We start from the raw sequence: 27,418 nt of genomic DNA, 5'->3' as shown, positions 1-27,418 counted from the left end.
ATGTCCTTACTGATTTTCTGCCTGCCCTATATGTCCTTTTCTAATAGAAGGGTGGTTGAAGTCTCCAACTATGATAGTGGGTTCATCTATTTCTCTCTGCAGTTTGATTAGTTTTAGCCTCACGTAGTTTGATGCTCCACTATTTGGCATATACACAGTAAGGATTGTTATGTCTTCTTGGAGAACTGACCCCTTTTATCATTATGTAACACCTTTATCCCTGATAACTTGCCTTGCTTTTAAGTCCGCTGTCTGCTACTCTTGCTTTCTTTTGATGTGTTAGCATTGCATATTTTCCTCCATGAATTTATTTATGTATTTTATTTTTAAGGAAGATTAGCCCTGAGCTAACATCTGTGCTCATCTTCCTCTATGTTATGTGGGACGCCTGCCACAGCGGTGAGTAGGTCCACACCTGGGATCTGAACCAGTGAACCCCAGGCCACCAAAGCTGAACGTGCGCACTTAACTGCTGCGCCACTGGGCTGGCCCCACCATGCATTTATTTTTAATACACTCTGACAATCTTTTAATTGGTGCATTTAGACCAGTGGCATTTGAAGTGATTATTGACATTACTGGATTAGTATCTACCATATTCATTACTATTTTCTTTGTTGCCATTGTTATTTGTTCCTACTTTTGTCTTTCACTCTTTTTCTACTTTTTGTGGTTTTAAATGAGCATTTCATATGATTCCATTTTCTCACCCTTGTTAGCATATCAGCTATACTTCTTTATTACTTTTTTAAGTAGTTGTTCTATAGTTTGCAATATACATTTACAGCTAATCCAAGACCACTTTGAAATAACATTAAAAACTTCACAGGAAGTGCTAGTACCTTATGATAACAAAATAATCTTAATTCCACCCTCCCATCCCTTATATCATTGCTGTCATTCATTTCACTTACACATATACACGTGCATATATATACATATATACACACACACACATAAGATATATACTTATACATAAGTGAATACATCATTGGTATGATTATTTTGAACTATTATCTGCTAGATCAACTGAGAATAAGAAAAACACGTTTTTATTTTACCTTCACTATTTCCTTCTTCAATGCTCTTCTGTTGTTTATGTAAAATCAAGTTTCAGGCTTATATTATTTTCTTTCTCTCTAAAGAAATTTAACATTCCTAACAAATTCTCTCAACTTTGGTTTGTCTGAGAAAGCCTTCATCTCCTCCTTCACTTTTGACAGATAATCTCACAGAACTTAGAATTCTAGGTTGGTGTTTCTTTCCTCTCAAAACTTTCAACATTTCACTCCACTCTCTTCTTGCCTGCATGGTGTCTGAGAAGTCGAATGTAATTCTTATCTTTATCCTCTATAGGTAAGGTGTTTTTTCCCCCTGGTTTCTTTCAGGATTTTTTCTTCTTTTTTAAAGTATTTTATTGAGATCATAATGGTTTATAACATTGTGAAATTTCAGGTGTACACTATTACTTATCAGTATTCTGGATAGACTGCATCATGCTCACAACCAATAGTCTAATTTTTAGCCGTCACCATATATACAGGCCCCTTTACTCCTTTTACCCAACCCCCAACCCCCTTCCCCTCTGGTAGACACTAAATAGTTCTCTTTGTCCATGTGTTTGATTATCTTCCACATGTGAGTGAAATCTTGCAGTGTTTGTCTTTCTCAGTCTGGCTTATTTCGCTTAACATAATACCCTCAAGGTCCACCCATACTGTTGCAAAAAGGACGATTTTGTCTTTTTTTTATGACTGAGTAGTATTCCGTTGTACATATATACCACATCTTCTTTACCCATTCATCAGTAGATGGGCACTTAGGTTGCTTCCACGTCCTGGCTATTGTAAATAATGCTGCAGTGAACATAGGGGTGCGTAAGTCTCTTTGAATTGTTGATTTCAAGTCCTTTGGATAGATACCCAGTAATGGGATAGCTGGGTCATATGGTATATCTATTTTTAATGTTTTGAGAAATCTTCATACTGTTTTCCATAGTGGCTGAACCAGTTTGCATTCCCACCAGCAGTGGATGAGGGTGCCATTCTCTCCATATGCTCTCCAAGACTTGTTCTTTTTTGTCTTGGTAATTATACTCATTCTGACAGGTGTAAGGTGATATCTCATTGTAGTTTTGATTTGCATTTCCCTAATTAATGATGTTGAACATTTTTCATGTGCCTGTTAGCCATCTGTGTATCTTCTTTGGAGAAATGTCTGTTCATACCCTCTGCCTATTTTTTGATCAGGTTGCTTGTTTTCCTGTTGTTGAGTTGTATGAGTTCTTTACATATACTGGAGATTAACCTCTTGTCAGATATGTGGTTGTAAATATTTCCTCCCAGATGGTGGGTTGTCTTTTTATTTTGGTCATGGCTCCTTTGCCTTGCAGAAGCTCTTTAGACTGACGTAGTTCCATTTGTTTATTTTTTCTTTTGCTTTCCATGCCTGAGTAGACATGGTATTTGATAAGATGCTGCTGAGACTGATGTCAAATAGTGTACTGCCTCTATTTTCTTCTAGGAGTTTTATGGTTTCAGGTCTTACATTCACATCTTTAATGCATTTTGAGATAACTTTTTGTGCATACTGAAAGATAATGGTCTACTTTCATTCTTTTGCATGTGGCTATCCAGTTATCTCAACATCATTTATTGAAGAGACTTTCCTTTCTCTATTGTGTGTTCTTGGCTCCTTTACTGCAGATTAGCTGTCTAGAGATGTGTAGTTTTATTTCTGGGCTTTCAGTTCTGTTCCATTGACATGAGTGTGTTTTTGTGCAGGTACCAAGCTGTTTTGATTACTATAGCTTTGTAGTATATTTTGAAGTCAGGGATTGTGACACCTCCCGCTTTGTTCTTTTTACTCAAGACTGCTTTACTTATTCAGGGTCTTTTGTTGTTCCATATAAATTTTAGAATTTTTTGTTCTAGTTCCATGAAGAACGTCACTGGGATTCTGATTGGGATTGTACTGAATCTGCAGATTGCTTTAGGTAATATGGTCATTTTAAGTATGTTTATTCTTCCAACCCATGTACACCCATTTCCATTTCTTTATGTCATCTTTGATTTCTTTCAATAACATCTTATAGTTTTCAGGATATAGGTCCTTCATCTTCTTGGTTTAATTTATTCCTGGATATTTTATTCTTTTTGTTGCAATTGTAAATAGGATTGTATTCATGAGTTCTCTTTCTGCTAGTTCTTTATTAGAATACAGAAATGCAACTGATTTCTGTAAGTTGATTTTGTACCCTGCAACTTTGCTGTAGTTGTTATTTCCAAGTTTTCTGATGGATTCTCTAGGGATTTCTATATAGAGAATCATGTCATCTGCAAATAGCAAGAGTCACTTCTTTCTTTCCAGTTTTAATACCTTTTATTTCTTTTTCTTGCCTACTTGCTCTGGCCCAAACCTCCAGTACTATGTTGAATAAGAGTGGTGAGAGTGGGCACCCATGTCTTGTTCCTATTCTTAGAGGGATGGCTTTCAGTTTTTCACTGTTGAGTATGATGTTGGCTGTGGGTTTGTCATATAAGGTCTTTATTATGTTGAGGTACTTTCCTTCTATACCCATTTTATTGAGTTGTTATCATAAATGGATGTTGGATCTTGTCAAATGCTTTCTCTGCATCTATTGAGATGATCATGTGGCTTTTATTTCTCATTTTGTTAACATGGTGTATCACACTGATTGATTTACAGATGCTGAAACATCCCTGTGTCCCTGGTATAAATCCCACTTGATCATGGTGTATCATCTTTTTAATGTTTTGCTGTATTTGGTTTGCCAATACTTTGTTGAGGATTTTTCTATCTATGTTCAACACTGATATTGGCCTGTAATTTTCCTTCTTTGTGTTGTCCTTGTCTGGTTTTGGGATCAGGGTGATATTGGCCTCAAAGAGTGAGTTAGCAAGTGTTCTGTCTTCAATTTTTTGGCATAGTTTGAGAAGGATAGGTATTCAATTTTCTTTGAATGGTAGAATTCTCGAGAGAAGCCATCTGATCCTGGACTTTTGTTTTGGGGGAAGTTTTTGATTACTGTTTCAATCTCTTTACTTGTGATTGGTCTATGCAGATTCTCTATTTCTTAGTGATTCAGTTTTGGGAGGTTATAGGGGTCTAAGAATTTATCCATTTCTTCTAGGTTACCCAAATTGGTGGCATATAGTTTTTCATAGTATTCTCTTATACTCCTTTGTATTTCTGTGGTATCTGTTGTAATTTCTCCTCTTTCATTTCTAATTTTCTTTGAGCCTTCTCTCTTTCTCTTAGTGAGTCTGGCTAAGAGTTTGTCGATTTTGTTTTTCTTCTCAAAGAACCAGCCCTTAGTTTCACTGATCCTTTCTACTGTTTTTTAATTTTTCACTTATTTCTGCTCTAATTTTTATTACTTCCTGCCTTCTGCTGACTTTGGGCTTTGTTCTTCTTTTTCTAGTTCTGTTAGGTATAGTTTAAGATTGCTTGAGATTTTTCTTGTTTGTTGAGGTGGGCCTGCATTGCTATGAATTTCTCTCTTAGAATCACTTTTGCTGCATCCCGTAAGAGTTGGTATGATGTATTTTCATTTGTATCCAGATATTTTTTTTATTTCTCCTTTGATTTCTTCATTGATCCAATGGTTTGTTAGTAGTGTGTTGTTTATTCTCCAGATATCTGTCACTTTCCCAGCCTTTCTTGTAGTTGATTTCCAGTTTCATAGCATTATGGTCAGAAAAGATGCTTGATATGATTTCAATCTTCTTAAATTTATCAAGGCTTGCCTTGTTTCCCAACATATTGTTTATCTTTCAGAATGTTCTGTGTGCACTTGAGAAGAATGTGTGTTCTGCTGTTTTTGGATGAAATCTTCTATATAGATTAAGTCCATCTGGTCTACTTCTTCGTTTCATTCCATTATTTCCTTGTTGCCCTTCGGTCTGGATGATCTATCCATTCATATAAGTGGGGTGTTGACGTCCCCTATTATTATGGTGTTGCTGCTCATTTCTCCCTTTAGGTCCATTATTAGTTGCTTTACGTACTTTGGTGCTCCTGTGTTAGGTGCATATATATTCAAAAGTGTTATGTCCTCTGAGTGGACTGTCCCTTTATCATTATATACTGCCCCTCTGTCTTGCATTGTCTTTTTTATCCTGAAGTCTGCCTTCTCTGATAAAAGTATGGCAACACCTGCTTTCTTTTGTTTGCCCTTTGCTGGGAGTCTCATCTTCCATCCCTTCACTCTAAGCCTGTGTTTGTCTTTAGAGCCGAGATGTGTTTCCTGGAGACAGCATATTGTTGGGTCTTGTTTTGTAATCCATCCTGCCACTCTGTGTCTTTTGATTGGAGAATTCATTCCACTTATATTTAGAGTGATTATTGATATATGAGGGCTTAATACTGCCATTTTATCTCTTATTTTCTGGTTGCTCTATATTCCCCTTGTTTCTCTTCCTGTGTATTTGTGACTGCCATTTCAATTTGGTGATTTCCTATGATTGTTTTCTCAGTTTTCTCTTTATCATTTGTGTCTCTGTTCTGATTTTTTGTTTAGTGGTTACCATGAGGTTTCATAGATGAGACAGTCCATTTTCTGATAGCCTCTTATGACCATTAGCCTAACCAGGTTCCATCTCTTCCCTCTTCCCAGTCTAAGTAAGTCATTGTTGTCACAAATTATTCCATTTTGTGTTGTGAGTGTGTGATTAAAATAAACTGTTTAGGGCTGGCCCAGTGGCACAGTGGTTAAGTTCACACACTCCGCTTCGGCGGCCCAGGGTTCACCAGTTTGGATCCTGGGTGCAGACATGGCACCACTTGGCAAGCCATGCTGTGGTAGGCAACCCACATATAAAGTAGAGGAAGATGGGCATGGATGTTAGCTCAGGGCCAGTCTTCCTCAGCAAAAAGAGGAGGATTGGCAGCAGATGTTAGCTCAGGGCTAATCTTCCAAAAAAAGATAGAATAGAATAAAATAAATTGTTTATAGTTATTTTTGATGCTTTCTTTCCCTTTACCTTTAATGTTATAATCAAGCTAACCTGTTCTGATAGAGAACTGCAATTTTCTGACTTTGTCTGTCTATTTATCTCCTTGCTCAAGGCTTTGTAAAACTTTTCCTTTCAGTTTCAGGTATGAAGGCATGCTTAATCATCTCTTGTAGGAGGGGTCTTGTGGCAATGAACTCCCTCAGCTTTTCTTCATCTGGGAAAGTTTTTATTTCTCCATCATATCTGAAAGTTTTTGTCTTTCAGTACTTTGACTATATCATTCCATGGTATCCTGGCCTGTAAAGTTTCTGCTGAGAAGTCCACTGAAAGCCTGATAGGGGTTCCAACTTTGTAGATTATTCTCTTCTGCCATGCTGCCCCGAATATTTTTTCTCTGTCATTGACTTTTACCAGTTTTACTAATATATGCCTTGGAGAAGCTCTTTTTGCATTGATATAATTAGGAATTCCATTAGTTTCCTTTACCTGTAATTCCAGTTTCTTGCCCAGGTTTGGGAAGTTCTCAGCTATTATTTCTTTGTACAAGCTCTCTCCTCCTTTCTCCCTCTGGAATACCTATAATCTTTATGTTGCATTTCCTAATTGAGTCAGATATTTCTTGGAAAATCTTTTTTTTTTTTAGTGTTAGTTCTCTCTCCTCTGCTCCCTGAAGCAATTCTATATTTCTGTCCTCTAAATTCCTAATTCCGTCCTCCATAATGTCAGCTCTGTTTTTGAAGGATTCTAGATTGCTTATTATCTCATTCACTGTGTTTTTCATCTCCAGCATTTCTGTTTGGGTTTTTTTTAGTTTCAATCTCTTTTGTGAATAAATCCCCATGCCAATTAATTTTATTCCTGAGTTCACTGAACTCTCTTTCTGAGTGTTCTTGTAACTTGCTGAGTTTCTTTGTGGTAACTATTTTAAATTATCTGTCATTTAGATTGTAAATTTCTACTTCTTCAGGATTGGTTTCTGTCTTGTCATTTTCCTTCTGATCTGGAGTGTTACTGTGTTTCTTCATGTTATTTGATGAAGTGGACTTTTGCCAGCACATAGTGGTAGTGTCTGGTCAGCTACCACCTGCCACCATGGGGGAAGAGGGGCAGGAGCTATGTTTTCTGAACCTGCCATGTCCAGTGCAAGTTATGCCAGTAAGGCTCATGTATGTTTGTTGGCTGCCACTGCCTGGCAGGTCCTAAACGCAGGTGCAGGTGCTCTGGTATGGGTCCACTGCCCTGACTGACCAGCCGAGCTGGTGCACCAGGCGGGGGAGGAGGGGCACTTTCTTTTGTGCACATGTACACCTAGTCTGCACTCACTGGTGGCCCACCTGGGCCACTGGGCTTGTGGCAGTGCCTACGCGGTGGCCTACCTGCCTCAGTGTGGACTGTTCCACAAGCTGAGATGCAACTCCAAAAGCAAAAGTGTTCCTGTGGAGGCCTGCCTGCTCCCCTGCCTCCTTCCAGAGTCACATGCCAGCCGCTGCATGAGGTCCCTCACTGCATATCACTGACACTGGGGAGGGTGCAGATCTGCTTATCTCTTTCTGCTGCTTCCTAAGGACCCAGCATCCCCAACCTTCAGGCATAAGGCTGTGTAGATCTCTCAGATGTCCTATTGTACTGTGTGGGTGTCCTCTGTTGCCTAGTGAATGTTCTTCTGGTTGTATCTTAGGGAGGAGAGGCTATGGGAACAGTTCACTCTGCCATGATGCTGACATCATTCTCTCTTTCAGAATTTTCTTTATCTTTGATGTTCTGTAGTTTGAAAATGATATGCCTAGTGTACTTTTATGGGGCATTTATTGTGCTTGGTGTACTCTGTGCTTCCTGGATCTGTGGGTTAGGGTCTGACTTAATTTGGGGAAATTCTCAGATATTATCATTTCAATGATTTCTTCTGTTCCTTTCTCTCTTTCTTCTCCTGTATTCTCACTACGCGTATGTTACACATTTGGCGGTTGTCCCACAATTTTTGGATCCTGTTTCTTTTTCAGCCTTTTTTCTCTTTGCTTTTCCGTTTTTGAGGATTCTATTGATATATCCTCTAGCTCAGAGCTTCCCTCCTCACCTGTGTCCTGTCTACTAATAAGCCCATGAAAGGCATTCTTCATTTCTGTTACAGTGTTTTTGATCTCAAGCATTTCTTTTTGGTTCTGTCTTAGGATGTCTGTCTCTCTGCTTAAGTTGCCCATCTGTTCTTGCCTGCTGTCTATTTTATCCATTAGAACTCGTAGCATATTAATCACAGCTGTTTTAAATTCCCAATCTGCTAATTCCAACATCCCTGTTAGGGCTGGTTCTGATGCTTTCTCTGTCTATTCCAGTTGTGTTTTTTGCCTTTTGGTATGCCTTGTAATTTTTTCTTGATAGCCAGACATGAGGTTCTGGGTAAAAGGATCTGTGTAAATAGGCCTTTAGTGATGCAGTGTGAGGTGTGGGGGAGGGGAAGTGTTCTATGGTCCTATGAAAGGTCTCAGTCTTTTAGTGAGCCTGTGCCTCTGGACTATGAACTTCATAAGGTTTCTCAGGTTTTTTTCTCCCCACTTAGGTGGTACAGGATGTCTAAAGCAGGCTGGAGTTGAGTATTTCCCTTTCCTCAAGTCAGTTAGGTTCTGATAATACCCCAACAGGTTAGGCTCTAGTTAACAAGTTTCTCCTGAGGGCAGGCCTTGTTAAGAACAGAATGTTCTGGTGGATTTCAAAGTGGTTCCTTGTCCCCTCCCCCTCTCAGAAGCCCGAAGGGATTTTTCTCTTAAATACTGTGGGAACCTTGGCGAGTTTCTGAGGGTAAATCACACAATGTTGTGGGGCTCCCTTATGATCAGGTCCCCTGGAGTTTTTAACTCTCAGAGTTGTCCACACTGAGCCTCTAAACGAGTCCCCAGTTACAGACCAGGTTTTCCTACCCCAGCACTGGTTCCTACAATGGTTTCTGCTTGTGAGTCTCTGCTCTGGTAATCTGTGAGTCCCTATATTCACCTGTCTGTCTCTCCAATCTTGGGGGCAGTGGTTTGCCCTGGGTCCTCCCCTCTCTTACAGATCCAAGAATAGTTGCTCAGTTTTTCAACCTGTTCAGCTCTTTACTTGTTAAGACCAAGTAGCAACTTCCAAGCTCCTTACACATAAAGTTAAGAAAGCAGAAGTCCTCTGGAAGGTTTTTAAGCTATGAATTCAATTTGTTAATAGTTACAGGACTATTCAGGTTATTTGCTTCATCTTGGATGAATTTTGGCAGTTTGTGGTTTTCAAAGAATTGGTACATTTTATCTAAGGTGTTGAATGTATGTGGATAGAGTTGTTCACAGTAGTCCCTTATTATCCTTTTAATGTCTGTGGGGTCGATATTAGTATCCTCTTTAATTCTTGATATTTATAATTTGCATCTTCTCTATTCTTTCTGTGTCAGTCTTCTTGAAAGTTTATCAATTTTATCATCTGTTTAAAGAATCAGGTTTTGGTTTCATTGATTTTCTGTATTGTTTTTCTGTTTTCAATTTCATTGATTTCTGCTCTTATCGTTTTCCTTCTGTTAGGGAAATACAAACTAAAACCATGAAGATATACCACTACACACCTACTAGAATGGCTAAAATAATACTGACAGTATTAAGTGCTGCCAAGGATGTGAAGCAAGGGGAACTCATATTGCTGGTGGGTATGCAAAATGGTACAACCACTCTGGAGAAGAGTTTGGAAGTTTTTAATAAAGTTAAACATACACACCCAGGAATTCCACTTTTGGCTATCTACCCTAGAGAATTAAAAAAAACCTATGTTGACACAAAAACCTGTACACACATTTATGCAACTTTATTCATAATCACCAAAAACTGGAAACAGCCAGGTGTCACGTGTATGGATAAATGGACTGTAGCATAATCATACCATGGAATACTACTCAGCAATAAAAAGGAACAAAATACTGACACACACAAAAATGAGGATGAATCTCAAAGACATTATGCTGAATGAAAGAGGCCAGTCCCAAAAAGTTACATTCTGTATGACATTCCTGAAAAGACAAAACCATAGAGGAGATGAACATACTGGTGGTTGCCAGGTTGTAAGCTTTAAGAGTACGAAGGGATGACTGTAATAGATAGAATGAGGAGTATTTTGGGGTGGCAGAGCTGTTCTGTATCCTGATAATGGTAGTGGTTACATGAATCTACATAGGTGTTAAGATTCAAAGAACTGAACATCAAAAGAAAAAAATTTATTTGACTGTATGATAATTAAAAATAAGCCCCCCCCCCCCAACATATATACCATAGGAGAGACTGCTGGGATGGAAAGGATGGATGAAAGATGGCAGCCCTAGGGCAACAGAGGCAGAGATGACAAGAGAGGCAAGTGGGTACTCCTCCTCAGAGCATTCCTCAGGCACCTACATACATGTAGGGTAGGTAAATAGAGAAGTCACTTGTTGCAAATCAGAACCCTTGTATCTGAGAGGAACGCCTGACATAAAGAAGTACTTCGGGCAAGCAGCAGCTGGGTGATCCAACAAAGACCAAGTGTGGCCAAAAAAGGAGCACCCCACAAGACAGGGCATAGTGGGTAGGAGGCCCAGGGGCCCAGGCAGGATTCATTCTGGTCCAGTTGGTCTTTGAGTAGACCAACCTTATCTTGACCACTTCAAGTTCAGCACCAGCCAGAGATCAGATGCTTACTAGAGACCTTGAACCCAAGTGACCTGGACATGTCTACCAGTGTTCTCTACCAGTGTCCATTCCTTTAGAAAGGGTATTGGTCCTCAGTTTGTCCCCAGAGAAGGGGTCCAAGGCTCTACTGGGTCCCAATCTGGGCCACACACGCCTACCCAGGTTCCTAAGGTAGGGTCTCTGTGTTATCCCACCTGTGGATGTCCACAATGACTGCTGGATTGGACAGGACCTGCTGGAGGTTCCCAAAAGGAGAACAAGGAGGAAGCAATAAAAAGAGGAGTGGGAGGCACACAGGCTCCACACCTGACCACTGTAAAACCTCAAGACAGACCACCACAAAGAGTATCAGGCAGGCTGAGCCTGTGGCACAGGATAAAAGGTGGAGAAAATCTGTGAGGATTAATATTTTGCCTGGTGGCACCATGTGTGGGTTAATAGTGGTTCTTGAACTCAGTATGAGTAGGCAAGAATTTCACTTTCCAAGTTTTAAAGTTTCCCAACACAAGGGTCTTAAATATACAGATCTAATGCACAAAAGCAGAACCGGACTGCAGAGTTTAAATTATTTATGCTCAACATTGAAGATAATTCATTAAATATACCTTCATAGTAGGGTTTAAATGTCTATTGCCTCATTTGTGATTAAAAGCAGATTTTCTAAGCGTTGCTTAATAAATATTATTTTCTTTTCTCTCCTTTAAGTTTTCAAGAAACCATGGAAAATATGTTGATTAAACACAAAATATATATATTTATATACTTACGAAACTGGCTCAACACAAAGCTGACATAAGGGAAGCCATATTGTAGAAAAGAGACCATGTTTAACTTTGAATGACTTCTGACTAACTAACCCAGGTGGATATGAACCCTCCAGGAGATCCACCTGTTCTGTAGATTTTATGACCCCTGCTAATGCATATACCTCCCAGCTGCAATAAGACAATAACTTCATTCTTTTGAATTCCTCAGGAATGGGATGACCCCCCAAACAGAGAGTCTATGCTGATAGCCATCATCATTGAAAACTGAAAAATCTGGTGTGGCAACTCCTGGTCTGTAACACCAGAGGGTCAACATTCCTAACCCTCTCCCCTATAACCCACTGGCCTATATAACTGCTTCAAGATTCTGTGCCCCGCTTAAGATGGTTCTTTTGGACATTAGTTGGCCATCTTCCCTCTTGCTAGCAAGCTGTAATAAAATGCTCTTTCTCTGCCACCATCTTGCCTCTTGATGATTGGTTTTTATCTTGTGGCAAGCAGATCGTGCCCTTTGTGTGCTAACACATATTTCTCCACACTCACACACATAGGAATTCCATTAAGGCAACAGCAGACTAGGGGCTCTGACCAACTTCACCAATGAAAACAACTAGAAAGACTGCATTAAAAAAGTTTTTAAAAAATCTGTTTGAAGATATCAGAGAACTAACAAAGAAGTGAAGAACTGGGGGTCAGTTTTTCCCCTGGAGGGGTCTGAGAAGTTGAAAAGTAATAACCAAGTAGCTGAGCTGAGCAGAGCTCTGAGAGATCCATGGGACTGAGAACTCACCAAGGAGGAGGGGACCTGGAAAACACCCTAGGTTGTTTGTTGAGATTTGGAGGGACCATACCTTGGGTGTGAACTGGAAATAGAGCAGCCCTCACAGGGACTAGAGCTAGTTTCAAATCACTCTCTCTATATGTGGATTAAGGTGATTTTGGATTGTATGAGGCCCCTGCCCATCCACCTGCCAGAAGCAAAAGTAAATCCTTTATGGAGAAACATAGGATCATCTAGAGTCACAAATCATCACTATACCTACAATGTCTGGCCTATAGGTAATGGTAAGCTATGACTAAAAACCATGAAAAACAATAGATAATAGAAAGATACACAGGGAATCCATATGACGGAACTTTAAAAAAACCATGATCAATATGATCAAGGACTTAAAAAGCAGGATTGTGAATTTTTTTAAAGTACGCTCCAGATTTGAAAAATACCATATCTCAAATCCAGGAATAAATTTAAGGAAAGATATGTAAGACCACTAAATAGAAACTAAAAACATTACTGAGATAAATTTTACAAGACCTAAAGAAATGAAGGGATATAGCACGTTCATGAATCTGGACACTCAACACTATAAAGATGTCATTTATCTCCAAATGTATCTTCAGAGTCTGAGTAATTCCAATCAAAAATTCTTGCAAGTTTTTTGTGTAGAAATAGACAAGCTGATCCTAAAATGTACTTGGAAATGCAAAAGGCCAAGATTACCTAAGTCAAACTTGAAAAATAAAAAGGGCAGACTTACTCTACCAGATACAGAGACTTAGAGTTAAGCTACAGTACAAAGAGGGGTACATGCTAAGATAGACAATTAGAGCAATGGAGCAGAAATCAGTCCAGAGCAGTGGGGGAAAAGACGACACTTTCCATAAATGTGCTGGCTCAACTAACTGAATAACCACATGGAATAGAAATGAAATGACTTTTTCCTCACACCATGCACAAAATTCAACTCTAGGTGGATTATGCATGTAAATGTGAAAGACAGACCGATAAAGCTTTTTAAAAAATAATATAGGAGAATATCTTCATGATCCTGAGGTACAGAAAGACTTCTTAAACCGGACACAAAGATCACTAACCATAAAAGAAAAAACAAAAATATTTCAGACCTTCAGTATAATTCACAAAGAAGTAATATAGAACAAGAAACAAAAAGAAATACTTTCTCCTCTAAATACGTCTTCAGGTGGGTGGATTAGTTTCCTGTGGCTGCTGTAACAAATTACTACAAACTTGGTATCTTAAAACAAGTGAAATTTATTCTCTCACAATTCTGGAGGCCATAAGTCCAAAATCAGTTTCACTGAGCCATAATCAAGGTGACAGGAGGGCCACACTACCTCTGAAGGCTCTAGGAGAGAATCTGTTACTTGACTCTTCCAGCTTCTTGTGACTACCAACATTCCTTGACTTGCAGCCGCATCACTCCAATTTCTGCCTTGTTGCTCACACTGCCTCTCCTCTGTCTTGTGTGTGCAAATAATCTCCCTCTGCCTCTCTTTTATAAAGACACTTGTGATAGCATATAAAGTCCACCCAAAAAATCCAGGTCACTCGTCTTAAGATCCTTAACTTAATTATATCTGCAAAGACTTTTTTCAAATACAGTAACTTTCACAGGTTCCAGGGATTAAGATCTGATTTCTTTGGGGCTACCAACGAGTGTACTACAGTGGGAGACCAATAAACAAATAGATGTAGATCTTTAAAACTGCCATGCAATTTAGGAAGAAGAACATATGCTTCCTCGAGCTACCTTGGGAAGGGCAAAAGTCTCTAGGTCAACAATGCCAGAGCTACCCTAACAAAGTGGCTACAGAGATAAACTGAATGACCATTTTTAAATGTCCATGGTCTAGTAGGGACAGGTCAACGTACAGAATAAGAGAGATGCTGTGGCCAGAATATGCTTTCAGTGAGATTCATCCCAAACCTGCCTTGACCCACCCGGGATCTGCTTCCTACAATGCTGAGCCCATTTTGACTCCTGTACTTCCCACTAGCAGCCATTTGGGCCTTGCCTAGTCTGAAGGCTCTTTCCACTTCCCCCTTTTTTGAGCTCTTCCCATGCTGGTTTGTGTCTGAGCTCCTGGGCTAAAGCTCTGATGCCTCCCCCTGAGCATTCGCCTAGTGGACTGTGGAGTGATGCTAGTGCCAACTATGCAGATTGCTCATCCTTTGTTTGTTTAAAAAATACACTCGAGATCATATAATAAATGGAGGATATATGTCATTATACATATGTCAAAACCCATAGGATATATACCACCATAAGGCAAACTACAGATCCGGGGTGATGGTGTGTCAGTGTGGGTTCACTGATGTCACAAATGTGCCACTCTGGTGGCGGTTGTTGATAGCGGAGGAGGTTGTACACGTGTGGGAACAAGGGGTATATGGGCACTCTCTATACTTTCCACTCACTTTTGTTATGAACCTAAAATTGCTCTAAAACATAGCTTATTAACTTAAAAAATATATACACTTGGGAGAAACAAATTAATATACCTTGGTATAATCATGTAAGACAATATCACAAAGTAGTAGTCAGAGTGAGCTACAGCTACATGTATTACCACAATTATTATCATAATTTTAAAAACAAAATGTTGAGATAAAAAGCAAGTTTCAGAAGGAGTCATATAGTAGTACATCATTTATGTAAAGTTTTAAAACATGCAAAACAGCACTAAGATTGTTTAAGGTTATATGGAAATGCAATAAAACAGAACACCAGGTTCAGGAGAGAAGTTAGGGGATGGAATCAGAGTGTGTGTGGCTTCAACTCTCTCTGTAACAATTCTTTGAAAAAAGACCTGAAGCTAATATGGCAAAATTTTAATTTTTTTAAGTCAGTGGTAGGTACCTGGGTGTGTACACCATGATTCTCATAAGTTTTCTGTATGTTTGAAATATTTCACAATTAGAAAAAAAATTTTTAAAGCAGTCATTCACATTCAACAGTTTCTAACTCTTAAAAGACTGTCAAACTGAATTCTGCAGTCGGCTAGGTTGCAACTCCCAAGGATGAAAGAGTCCTTGCTCAATGCAAATGTCTGCCATATTTTCTACAGTCCTCATGAGCTTATTTAAATTATCCCATTTAACTAAGTAAGACCCTGAACACTCAGTTAGGTCATACAGACAGACAAACAAATATCACAGAGAAGGATAATAAGATTCTCCCATAAAAATATCCCTCTTGGCTAACAAGTCTGTATTAAACAAATGGGTAAACAGATAATAAACCTATTAGAAATAGCAGACATTTAAAGAAAGAATGCTTTTAAACATCACTTGGTGAGATACAGCCACACTGTGGTATGATTCTTATTGGACACTCATGATTAGAACTTAACATACTCTTGCAACTCGAAGAAGAATTTAAATATCATCCACTCCAGTATTTTTCCAGCTTTTCAGCTGCACACCTTCCAATCAAGTGAACTCTTCTGAGGAGTATGAAGTGGAGAAGCCACCGTGACTGAGGCAGAGGTGGGGCTTGTCCTCTGATCATCCTCTTCCCCATACAACTGGTGGCCCCTTCTCAGGGAATGGCATGGCAGACTCCGGAAAACCAGTGAAAACTACATCCTCTCCTCACCACCACCTTCCACTCCTATCCCTCCCAACTCAGTTCAAAGGACGCACTGTCCATTACCGATCTCCCCAACTCCTGTCTTCCCTACCTAGATAGTGCTTGCTGTTCTGATCCACCTTTCTGACTTCTCAGAATCTAGACTGCTGTGAATTTCTTTTTAATTTTTAAAACTTCTACCATTTCAATGAGATTTGGGGAAGAAGAGTCATCTTTACCTAACGGTTGGTCATGAATATCGACCAAGAAAATCCTCCATTCCCACAAACACTTCTTATCTTGAAACCCTCTTCTGCCTCAGCTGCATAGATGCCCACACTTCTGTTTCATCTGTTCCTGCTGTGGCACCTTCTCCTGTCTTCCCTCTGGCCTCCTTTCTTTGCCTTTCTCTTATGGGTTTGGGTTCCTCGTGGTTTCGTCTTAGATCCTCTGCATTATTCAGTTCTCCCTACAGGGTGATCACATTCACTTCTATTACAATTTATGTGCCAATGACTTCCAATTTCTACTTGTAGACTAGCCCTTTCTAGAAAGTACCAGTGCCACATATCCAAATGCGCCCTGGATACCACTGCTTGGATCTCCTAGAGATACCTCACACTCAACAGGTATGAAACAGACATTCTTTCTGTTCCACACCTTTGTAAACAACCCCATCATCTCCCAGTCACTCATTTGAGAAATTTGGAAGTCATCCTAGACTCTCCTTCAATGTCCACTTCTTTACACTAAAGCCTCCTGATTCTATTTCAGACCACTGTCTCCAGCCCACTGGCTCAGCCTCTGTCCAGGCCGCTACAATCTCTTGCCCTAGATTACTGCAATGGGTTCTTTAATTTTTCTGCTCTCAATTTCATATCCCTCCAATCCATTCTCTGCAAGCTGCCAGAAAAATCATTCTATATAACAGAGAGAGAGAGAAGAGGAGACAGAAGAAGAGACAGACAGAGATCACACAGGAATATTCCAACTGCTGCTCAATACCTTAAAAAAAAAAGTTAACTGCTGGCTTCCTCATTTATTAAAGAAGACTCGTTTAAAATAAAGCACCCAAGAATAACCACTCCCTTAGCCCTTTTTTAAAAACAGAAAATTGGCCATCTCTGTTTTCAAGATTTCATGGGTTCTTGAACGCGTACACATAGCCTATTTTAATCTTTCCCATTTTTCTCCCCATTGTCAAGCGCAGGGATAAAAAAATTGCATAAGATACACTTTGATGGTAATACTCTTTCAGATTGCCTTTAAGCAGGGCATATAATTTTCTGTGTTGTCCAATGCAGTTGCCACCAGCCATATATAGCTATTTGAATTTTAATTAAAAGTAAATTGAATTGACTATTCAGTTCCCGAGTCCCACTAGCCACATTATAAGTGTTTAAAAGTCACATGTAGCTAGTGGCTACCATACTGGACAGCACAAAACATTTCCATCACCACAGAAAAGTTCAGCTGTGCTGCTCCGGAGCTGACAGGTGCCTGTCTTACTCCCAGTCACCTCACACATCCACAACCCCCACCTGGCTGCAGGAGGCACTTCAGTTTGTTCCAACACTGGTCTAGACTCCAGAGAGTCCAGTCCAAATGCCTTAGTAGGATGTGTAAATCCTCGCATGAGCTAGCCCCTGCCAACTTGCTCTCTCCACCCATCTGCCTGAGGTGCACTGTCTGGAAATCCCCTGGCCCACTCAGCTTTGGCTCATCTTCCTTTGTCTAGCGTGTTCTTCCCTGCTTTCCTACTCCACCTTCCTCACACATGCCTTCAGAACAAAGCTGGAAGAAACTTTATTTCCGCTATTGACCCTGCTTGCCCAGTACTGATGATCACTCCCCTTCTTGAGCCAAATGGGTCCTGTACACATTTCACAACACTGCCACTATTTACGTGTCTTTCAGCCCCCACTAGGCCAACAGCCTCTTGGCACTCAGTCTCTTGAATGTTGCTGAATGACAGGGATGACACCCTGAGTATCTCAGTCTGCTTGGGCTGCCACAACAAAATACCACAGACTGGGTGGTTTAAGTAACAGAAATTTATTTTATCACAGTTCTGGAGGCTAGATGTCTGAGATCAAGGTTTCAGCAGGTTTGTTTTCTTCTAAGGCCTCTCTGCTTAGCTCTCCTTCTCAGTGTGTCCTCACATGGCCTTTCTCTGTGTGCATCCACTCCTGGTGTCTCTTAACCTTTTTATATGGACACCAGTCCTGGTGGATTAGGGCCCACCCTTAGGACCTCATTTAAACCTTAATCACCTCCTTAAAGGACCTATCTCTAAACACAGTCACACTGGGGTTAGGGCTTCAACATATAAAATTGGGGCGGGGGGGAAGTGTGTGCACAATTCAGTCCATAACACCAAGATTATCTAATAATGAGGCTGGAATCTCTCATTTCTTTAAGCTTTATCTCAAAGTGATCCTAATTTTAGCGTTTCTTGGTTGTTTCCTGAAATCCTTAACCTCCTTCATCTTCAGAGATAAACTAAGGAAACAAAGCCTAAGAATTACATAGGCAAAAGGCTTTAAGCTCTTCTGAGTTACTCACCTGCTTTCAACAAGAAGAGTGTGTCCTTTTAAGTTTCAGATACTCAATTTAAAGGTTCTTTACCAAAGATCCTGAAGAAAAAGTTGTTCTGAAATCTGGAAGGGAATAAAAATTTTTCTCTGCTATTTCAAAAATGGTACTCTTAATCCATGAATAGTCGGTATAGACTGAAGGGACAGGATTACTATTCCTTCCTTAAAGTTGAACAACACAGAGCCAGACTGAAAGGAAACCTCTGCGTGATTATTGTCTCCAGGGATTATCTGAGGTGCTACCTCAAGAATCCAGGAACTCTTAAGAACAGAGACCATTCATTTCCTGTGTGAAAAAGGGAAGTGGGGCCCTTGGGTGCATCACTTCAAGTGATTATCAATAAACAATAGATGTAACTATTTTTAGGTGTTGTCTTTCACCAACTATACAGGTTTTTCTATGCCAAGTACTTGGTATGTAACTTCTTAGTCTTTTTAATACACAAGTAGAATACCAGAAATGCTAGATAAATTTGAAGGTATAAAGATTGAACCACAAGGATTATGTTAGTCTTACTCAGAAGCAAGCTCAGCGCAAAGAAAGTGCTACAGCAAGAATTAGTTTTAAAAGATTAACTGGCAGAGCAGAACAAAGTAAAGTTTTCCCATTAACTTAACCCACCTTCATTTCCACCCTTTCTTCAGTTACATTATATAAAGTGAATAAATACTTTGTATGAATTCATTTTTATATTAAATGTTGTATGTCACATCAAGTAAAAGAAGACATTAAAAGACGATATAAAAAATGTGTTTTCAAAAAGTACAACTCTTTGTACTTTTCAAATAAAAAGACAGAACACTCATCCTAGACCCCGATGATGAGAGAGGGGCCACAGCAAAAACACATCAGCATTCACTGAAGGTGCACCATGTGAGACGTGAGTGCCGGGTATCTGCTATGGGGTTGATTCCACTCCCCCAGGCTCATATTTCCAGGAGGACTCTTCATCAGGCAGAGATTCTTCACTCTAGCAGACCAGTGCCCCCACCTCCGAGTCTCTTTTCAAACTTCTAAGTCCTGGATGTATATTTACCCCATTTTGTGAGACTGGAGGTCAAAGGAGAGAAGAGAACTAAACGACCAATAGAGGCTGCCTCGGAGAGTACAACCCTGACCCACATACCCCACACACCTCGCAGAGGGCCTGCCCCTGGGGAGAAGGGCCAGGTGGCTCTCCCTCAAGAAGGGTGCCCTCGAGACACCACATTGCTTCCTCCCTGCCAACAAGTGCCTTGTGTGAGAAATCAAGGTGGTTTACAGCAGCCAGCTGGCCAGCTGAGGAAGGGGCCCACGGCCAGCACCGAGCAAAATGGCAACGTCACTCTCTTCAAGGTCCTTATGACTGAGTAGGAAAGACAAACACGAGACAGGATTCTCTGAAAGTACCTCCTTATGATAAGTGCTTCTAAAGAAAAGTAGATGGTGCTGAGTCACGTAAGGGAGACCCAGCCAAGCTGGGGGTGGGGTTAGTGGTCAGTTTTCCAGTACCACTTCAATAGAAATAGCTTTACAATTAGTAGTCAGGAGTCAGGTTAGGCCTCAACTACCTAATAAACTAACAGGGAAAGTGATATAGCATTAGGGTAGCAAATTCTTGATATCAGTTCATGGTAGTAGTTACTGCACGAAGCATTTACTAAACATTTACTGGACACAGTAGTGAATGAATTCTTTTCTTTTTTTAGGAAGATTAGCCCTGAGCTAACTGCTGCCACCAATCCTCCTTTTTTTGCTGAGGAAGACTGGCCCTGAGCTAACATTCATGTCCATCTTCCTCTACTTTATACGTAGAACACCTACCACAGCATGGCTTGCCAAGCAGTGCCAAGTCCACACCCGGGATCCAAACCAGCCAACCCTGGGCCGCCACAGTGGAACGTGTGAATTTACCCACTGCGCCACCAGGCCAGCTCCTGAATGAATTTTTCAAAATCATCCCAAAACAGTGAAATGATCAGGCCAACTAGCTGGCATCACCATCCTCACCCATCATCTCACTCTTTGTCTCCAGCCTTGTCCTATTCAACCAGTCTCATCATGGGGACAGAGACCTTGCATGAGGCACCTGTCAGATGATGGCTCTCTGCCACAGAATAACCATCAATCCTGGGGAGACACATAGGGCCCTATCAGATCTCCGCCACTGCCCCGTTTGTCCCCTCTCCTCCACACACATGGACCTCCGTGAAGCTCCTTGTATAGGACAGGTCCTCATCTGCCTTGTGGCCTCTCAAACTGCGGAGCCCTCAACCCAGACAAATCTCCCAGAAATATACAGTTTCTCATCTTGCCTCAAATGCCCTTCCTCAGAGAGGCCTTTCTTGTCCATCCTAGGGAAAACTGCAGCCTCCTCCTCTCAAATATACAAATGCATGCTCCCTATCCCTCTTCCCTCCTTATTTTTCTCAATTGTGGTAAGTGTATCACAATCTAATATTCCATATATTTTTATTCGTATTATCACCTTATTCCCCCACTAGAATATATGTCTGTGAGAGTAGAAATTTCTGTTTTGTGTACTGCTATAATTCCTCAACACATATTTGAAAGCAATGATGAATAAAATATCCATCTCCAGCTTGAACCACTCCCCTAAAGTCCAGACTCGCACATCACACTGCCGACTCAACATCCCCACATGGCTCCCTCATACACTTCACACAGTTAATCTGTGCAGATAAGTTCTTCCTTGAATAAATAAACTACTGCATTTTCCCTCAAATCCAGTCATTCCCTCTCCCCTCATCTCACCACTGTACATGCAGCATCTCAAACCCAAAACCTAGTATTCAATTCTTGACTCCTTGCTGACTTCCTCCCAAAGCATCCAGGCCATCAGCAAATCCCCTCAGTTCCACCTTCAGAATCCACCTCAGATCCAATCACTTCTCACCTCCCCCTGCAGCCACCATCCTGGATTGAAGCTACCATTTCTCACCCAGCAGTGCCTGCCTCCTAAATTGTCTCTCTCTGGACTCACTCTTGCCTCCCTCTAATCCCTTCTTGACACAACAACTAGTGAGTCTTTAAGGACATAAATAGTCAAAATAGCAAAACTCCAGTGGCTCCTCATCACACTTAAAAATCAAAGATCCACCAGGCCTCAGGCTGCCTTCTTGGCCTGTCTCCTTGTTGCCCGCAGCTGCAAAGGGCAAGGATATGACAGGTACCGCCAAAGCTACTTGGTTGTTTAAGCAATCAAAGTTTATTGATAGAAAGAAACAGAACAAGGAGCAGGGGTAAAGGGGAACAACAAATCAGGACTTACAACATCCACACCACAATCAGCCAGGGATGTCCCAATAGTTTGTACGGCGGGTAGGAGTGCAGATTGTCCAGGTCTGAGGCAAAGCGTCCTTTCCTCAGTGAGACTTCCCCGGCTGATTGTGGTGTGGATGTTGTAAGTACTGATTTGTTGTTCCCCTTTATCCCTGGCTCCTTGTTCTGTTTTCCTCTATCATAAACTTTGATTGCTTAAACAACCAAGTAGCCTTGGCGGTACCTGTCATTCCTTGCCCTTTGCAGCTGCGGGCAACACTCCTACAACTCACCCATCTTCTCTCATCACATGACTCACCCAGCTTATTCCTCCTGTGGCCATGGCCCAGCTAATCCACCTGTTTGGGATGCTCTCTCCCTATTCACATGGATGGCTCCTCTTGTTACTCAATTTGCCTGTCCAGAGGTATTTTCTGACCACCAGTCTAAAGTAACCTCCCCAAGTCCCAACTTCTCTCCCTCTACCAGTTGTTAAAAGAAGGCAAACTGATGGAGCAAATGGTGCCTTTCTTTACAGGAGTCTGGAATCCCACATAACAGGTCAGTGGACACAGAGAACACACCAGCTGGCTCTGATGCCTGGGACAGAGGAGAGCAAGGCAGGCTTGGCATCTGTTCTCATGAAGCATCACGATGGAGAACCAAACCAGAGTCTACCACAGGCACAGGCAAGAGTCCTGAGAAGAGTGAATAATTCAGTTCAATACAAGTTGACCACCAACTATGTGCCAGGTACAGCCTCAAAGAATAGACCATCAATAAGGGAGACATGGGGCTGGCCCCGTGGCCAAGTGGTTAAGTTCGTGTGCTCTGCTGCAGGCGGCCCAGTGTTTCGTTGGTTCGAATCCTGGGCACGGACATGGCACTGCTCATCAAACCACGCTGAGGCAGCGTCCCACATGCCACAACTAGAAAGACCCACAACGAAGAACATACAACTATGTACCGGGGGGCTTTGGGGAGAAAAAGGAAAAAAATAAAATCTTGAAAAAAAAAAAAGAAATCATCATGAAAGGCTCAAAATAAGAAGGCATTTGGGCTGGGCTTTGACAGATGAATAGAATTTGGACATGACAACTTTAATATACCACAAAATATTTAGGAAGCACAATAAATGTTTAGTGATGTAAAGGCAATGGCAGACTGTCATTTTGAAATCTAAGAATTATATCACAAATTTTTGAAATTAAAGATGCTTAAAGAGGATAAAAGCTTTGTGAAGAAGTCCCTTCCTCTATACCCACAAGAGAGCTTTTCCCCTATTCCACCCAGGCTGAGGCCCCTGCATTATCAGAATACAGGAAAACAAGAAAAAGACTAAAGTTAAAGCTACAGAATAGACCTATTTACCAGAATAAAGAAACAGGAGTGGGATAAATGTAGCCTATTGTATCGGAATTTCCTCTCTAAACCACTGCAGGTCACTAAAACAAAGAACAAACCTTATACCATTGTCTGCATTTTTAAAGCAGTTCAGCAGCAATAGCTCCAAGATACTGTACAGTACCAAAATCAGTTGTGAGGTATATCGAAGGTAATTTGATACAATAATAGGTAAAACACAAGTATTTAAGAATTCTTTTCTAAAAAATCATGATTTTTTAGTAACCTCTCTAGTAACCTCATTATCATCCACGGACATTCTGATAAGCTTTGGGGAGCCACATGTATGAATTGTTCTGTGTGTTCATGGTGGGTGGAGTCTAAGAAGAGTGTGGTTCTGTGCAATTCTACCCTTCATCCTCATCTTAATTTGAAGGGAGATCCTAAGTCAAGGAGGGTGAAACAGCCAGGAAAGTTAGGGAGCAAGATCACAGCAGTACCTTATTTCCCTTTTGAGAATCAATAACAGAAGTAATAAGCAAACCTGCCCTCTGGGAAAAAAATCAGTGCATTCTAAGACCACAACTTTTCCTGAGAGCCAATCTCAATTACAAGGAGAGAATCAGTGAGGATGCTGGAGAACAAGGCCACATGTGAGTTATGAATAAAAGCCCCGGCACACTTTCAACTAGTCACTGCTGGTGTACAGGATGAGGGGAAGTCATGCATGATTTTCCAGATTTATCTAGGTATCTATCACTCACTACCAGTCTCCATGAAGGCAGCATTTTGTCTGTTACTTCTTCTTCCCACCAACCTGCCCAGCACAGTGCCAACTCTAAGTTTTAAGCAATTTCTCATTCAGACAAATGTGAGTGCTGTGAAGTCATCCTACTTTGACATTACTTTATTCTGAATTACACGTTTCTCTCTCCCCCGAAATGGGGGTGGGGAGAATGCAAGGACAAAGAGGGTTCCACTTTCTACTTTTACTTCATCAAAATATAAAAATAATGACAATGAAACTAACTTCAGCTGCTTTGGAACTGGGCTTTATTAATAATACTTTCCTTTAATTATATAAACAAAACACCTTACCATTTTCAAAACACTTTCACATATACTATCTGACTGAATCTTCACAAGAACTGTGGGACGTCAATAAGGGTAGTGTTCATCTTCTTTTACAGCTGACCAAAACCAGCTTCAGAGATGTTATAATTCATGGTGGAGATTCATGGACACTTAGCAGATGCTAGCCACTGTGTGAAGATGTCAAAACTCTGCCTAAGACACAGTCCCTATCAAAAAGTATCTCCAAGTCCAATGGGGAAGCCCTGTGTCAACAATAATCACAACACAAACTGAAGAAGCCAGCATCAAAGGTGTGGAAGCACCCTGGGAGCAGGACCAAGCATGACTGTGCCGGAGTAATCACTGACCTATTTGGGCCAAAAGAAAGGTGTCAGGCCAGTGTAGGAGCTGGAGCAGAAGCCAGGGCTCCTACTTCCTTGGCTGTTGCTGCACTCTTCTGTCTCTTCTCTTTAACATTTTGTTCACCCCCTTCCTCAACTTAAGCTACATTTCCAGGTTCCTCTCCACTTACATATAATTTTACACCCTTTACTTATCTATACATCCTCTACATATGTCTAAAATGACAACAGTATAAACAGATTAAACAGATAAGCATTTCTTTTACTGAAGTACTTTTCTTTATGTGTGTTCTGTTGTACAAATTATGAAGTTCTTTGAGGAAAGGATCCAATTTTATCTAACAGTCAACTCCTAGAAAGTACTCAAACACAACCACAAAACAAGGAATTCAGAGAATAACAAATACACTGGAGCAGAAATTAGGGTGCAATCTGCAAAAACGTTATTTGAAATGTGTAAAATCTAGCCTGCATCTACATGATTTTCCCTGAAGTACTATAACAAATTCAGAACAGGAGTTCCTGTCAGAACCATTCCTAATTTGAGTTTTCCAAACTTTCCAAGAGCATCTAGTTACCAAGAATTCTCAAATCCACCCATTTCTTATTGTAATTCCATTAAAAACAATGCACTACACATCATAGAACTTTTAAAAATTCAAACACTGAATTCAAAACACGTGTAAGTAGATGTTGTATTATCTGTAAAACAAAGATAACAACAGCACCTACCTCCCTAAGGTTGGTGAGGATTAAATGAGTTAGCACAAGCCAGTGCATATTTATTAGATGGCTGTTTCAAGAATTCACTACCCCAACCTGAGCCAAACATATCAACCTGAAACATAAAGTAAGAATAATAAGACTATGAAAAAAGTGTATTCTAAAAGATGAAAATGCATTTAAGTTTAAAAAGGAGTTAAACATTTAGATGCTTTTCTTCAAGGGCTACAAGGCTTCCCTGATCCCGGGCAGGAACTTACTCTTGCACGATGACAGCTGAACAGAACATCAGGACACAAACCTTGGGGAGAGATGACATCTAGACAACGAGAGCCACCCACCCCCTGAAGCTGAATTTTCCCAGTCTCTTTTTACCAAACATCCATTTATGGGACACATTTTTCTTCATTTTTAAAAGTTCCGTAAAAGGGGCTACTAACTTCGTTCTAAGCGTTAAGCGCTTTCCTTGTGTTAAGGTATTTGAGCCTTAAAACAATCGAAAGGCAGGTGCTGTTCTAACCCGTTTCACAGGGGAGGAAACTAAGGCACACAGGGCTGAGGTTGGGCTCACAGGTCCACACCTCATGCCGGCAGCAGCTGCTGGGGTCAGCCCGCTTCGTGAAGCCCTGACCTGCTGCTTTGGGCTCTGACATTCACCGCTCACTGCGTGGACACAAATGGTCTTTCCCAGCAAGATTCACGAGGCGGAGGCCAAACCACCCAGTCAAAGCGCAGAGCGCAGGGTGCCTGTGGGCGCCCAAGGGTTGAGGATCAGGGATCCGATCACGAGAAGCCAGGCGGGGGTCGCGGGTCCCGGGTGCCAGACGCATGACGGGGGTCCCAGGTGTAAAGGGCCTGGGCACGGTCCTCGGGTAAGGAGTGGGGGCAGGGGTCTCCAGATCTCCGGGTGAGGGCCGGGATGGGGGCGGCGTCCGGGGTCCGGGACGAGGGCCGCGCGGGGGTCCGGGTCCGGCATGAGGGCCGCGCGGGGGTCCGGGTCCGGGGTGAGGGCCGCGCGGGGGTCCGGGTCCGGGGTGACGGCCGCGCGAGGGTCGGGGTCCGGGGCGAGGGCCGCGCTGGGGGCGGGGTCCGGGGCGAGGGCCGCGCGGGGGTCCGGGTCCGGGGTGAGGGCCGCGCGGGGGTCCGGGGTGAGGGCCGCGCGAGGGTCGGGGTCTGGGGCGAGGGCCGCGCGGGGGTCCGGGTCCGGGGCGAGGGCCGCGCGGGGGTCCGGGTCCGGGGTGACGGCCGCGCGAGGGTCGGGGTCCGGGGCGAGGGCCGCGCTGGGGGCGGGGTCCGGGGTGAGGGCCGCGCGGGGGTCCGGGGTGAGGGCCGCGCGAGGGTCGGGGTTCGGGATGAGGGCCGCGCGGGGGTCCGGGTCCAGGATGAGGGCCGCGCGGGGGTCCGGGGCAAGGGCCGCGCGCGGGGGTCGGGGTCCGGGGCGAGGGCCGCGCGGAGGTCCGGGGTGAGGGCAGGGATCCGCGCCTCTCACCTTCCGACAGCTCCAGCTCCAGCTCGGCCAGGCTCTCCCGCACCTCGGCTGGCAGCGGCACCGCCTCCAACGGGCACTCACGGTCGGCCATGGCCCGCTCTGGCCGCGCCCAGCGGACAGCGAAGCCGGCTCGCACCCGGGCGGGGCCGTTGCCGGGGCAGGAGTCGGGGTCAGCCCGGGCGGCGGCTACGTCGCTCCCCTCAGCCGGGCGACTCACATCTGCCGGGTCTGAGCTGAGACAGCGGGGAAGGGGCGCGGCCGAAGCAGCTCCGCGCCGGCGCGGGCGCGAGGGCTGGGGGCTCCTCTAGCGCCGCCACCGCCCCGCGCGTCCCGGACCGCCCGGCCAGTCTCACACGGAGCGCGCGTGCGCGGTAGGAAGGGCGGGAGGGGAGCGCGCTTGCGCGGCCGACTGCAGGCTGGGCCCCGGCCCGCCCAGCAACACCGAAGGCTCGTTCCCATTGGCCCTGAGGAGGCGGCGAGGTCGCTCCGGGCTCCCACTGGGAGAGGCGGGAGAGCGTCACTCCCGAGAGGCTCTGGGCCGGGGCCCGGATCGCCGCGTGGTCTAAATGCCGGATAGGCTTTGGGAGCTGGCAGCTTCAGGTTCTGGGATCTTCGGCCTCAGGCGGTCTGAGGCGCGGCCGCCGCCGGTTTCGGGGTCTCGGGCCTCCTGAGGCGGGGCCGCCGGCGGTGTCGGGGTCTCGGGCATGCGGCGGGGCCGCAGCCCAGAGGCGGGGATACCAAGCTTAGCTCTCAGGCTAGGTGGCCGTGTGCCACAGCGG

At 42.8% G+C, this 27,418-nt stretch overlaps 1 protein-coding gene across 37 annotated transcripts in view; it reads right to left on the bottom strand.

Annotated features, from left to right (window-relative positions):
- The window catches only part of DIP2A (disco interacting protein 2 homolog A), a 130,545-nt gene extending 103,513 nt beyond the window's left edge, over window positions 1-27,032 (bottom strand). For 8 of the 37 annotated variants that reach the window (XR_011533982.1, XM_070597735.1, XM_070597737.1 and 5 more), the window contains exon 1: window positions 26,640-27,012. Coding sequence is in view for 22 of the 37 variants with exons in the window: in XM_070597735.1 (XP_070453836.1) it covers window positions 26,640-26,730 (91 nt within the window). In the remaining 15 variants the exon portion in view is untranslated. Of the gene's footprint in view, window positions 1-18,353; window positions 18,449-25,159; window positions 25,266-26,639 lie in introns of all 37 variants that reach the window. The other 29 variants (XR_011533984.1, XR_011533983.1, XM_070597736.1 and 26 more) reach the window with 15 other exon arrangements.
- Between the last annotated feature and the right edge of the window lie 386 nt (window positions 27,033-27,418).

The sequence above is a fragment of the Equus przewalskii genome, chromosome 27 (genome assembly GCF_037783145.1).
Source record: "Equus przewalskii isolate Varuska chromosome 27, EquPr2, whole genome shotgun sequence".
In the NCBI taxonomy this organism is placed as follows: Eukaryota; Metazoa; Chordata; class Mammalia; order Perissodactyla; family Equidae; genus Equus; species Equus przewalskii.
This window is presented reverse-complemented; position numbering and strand designations above follow the sequence as displayed.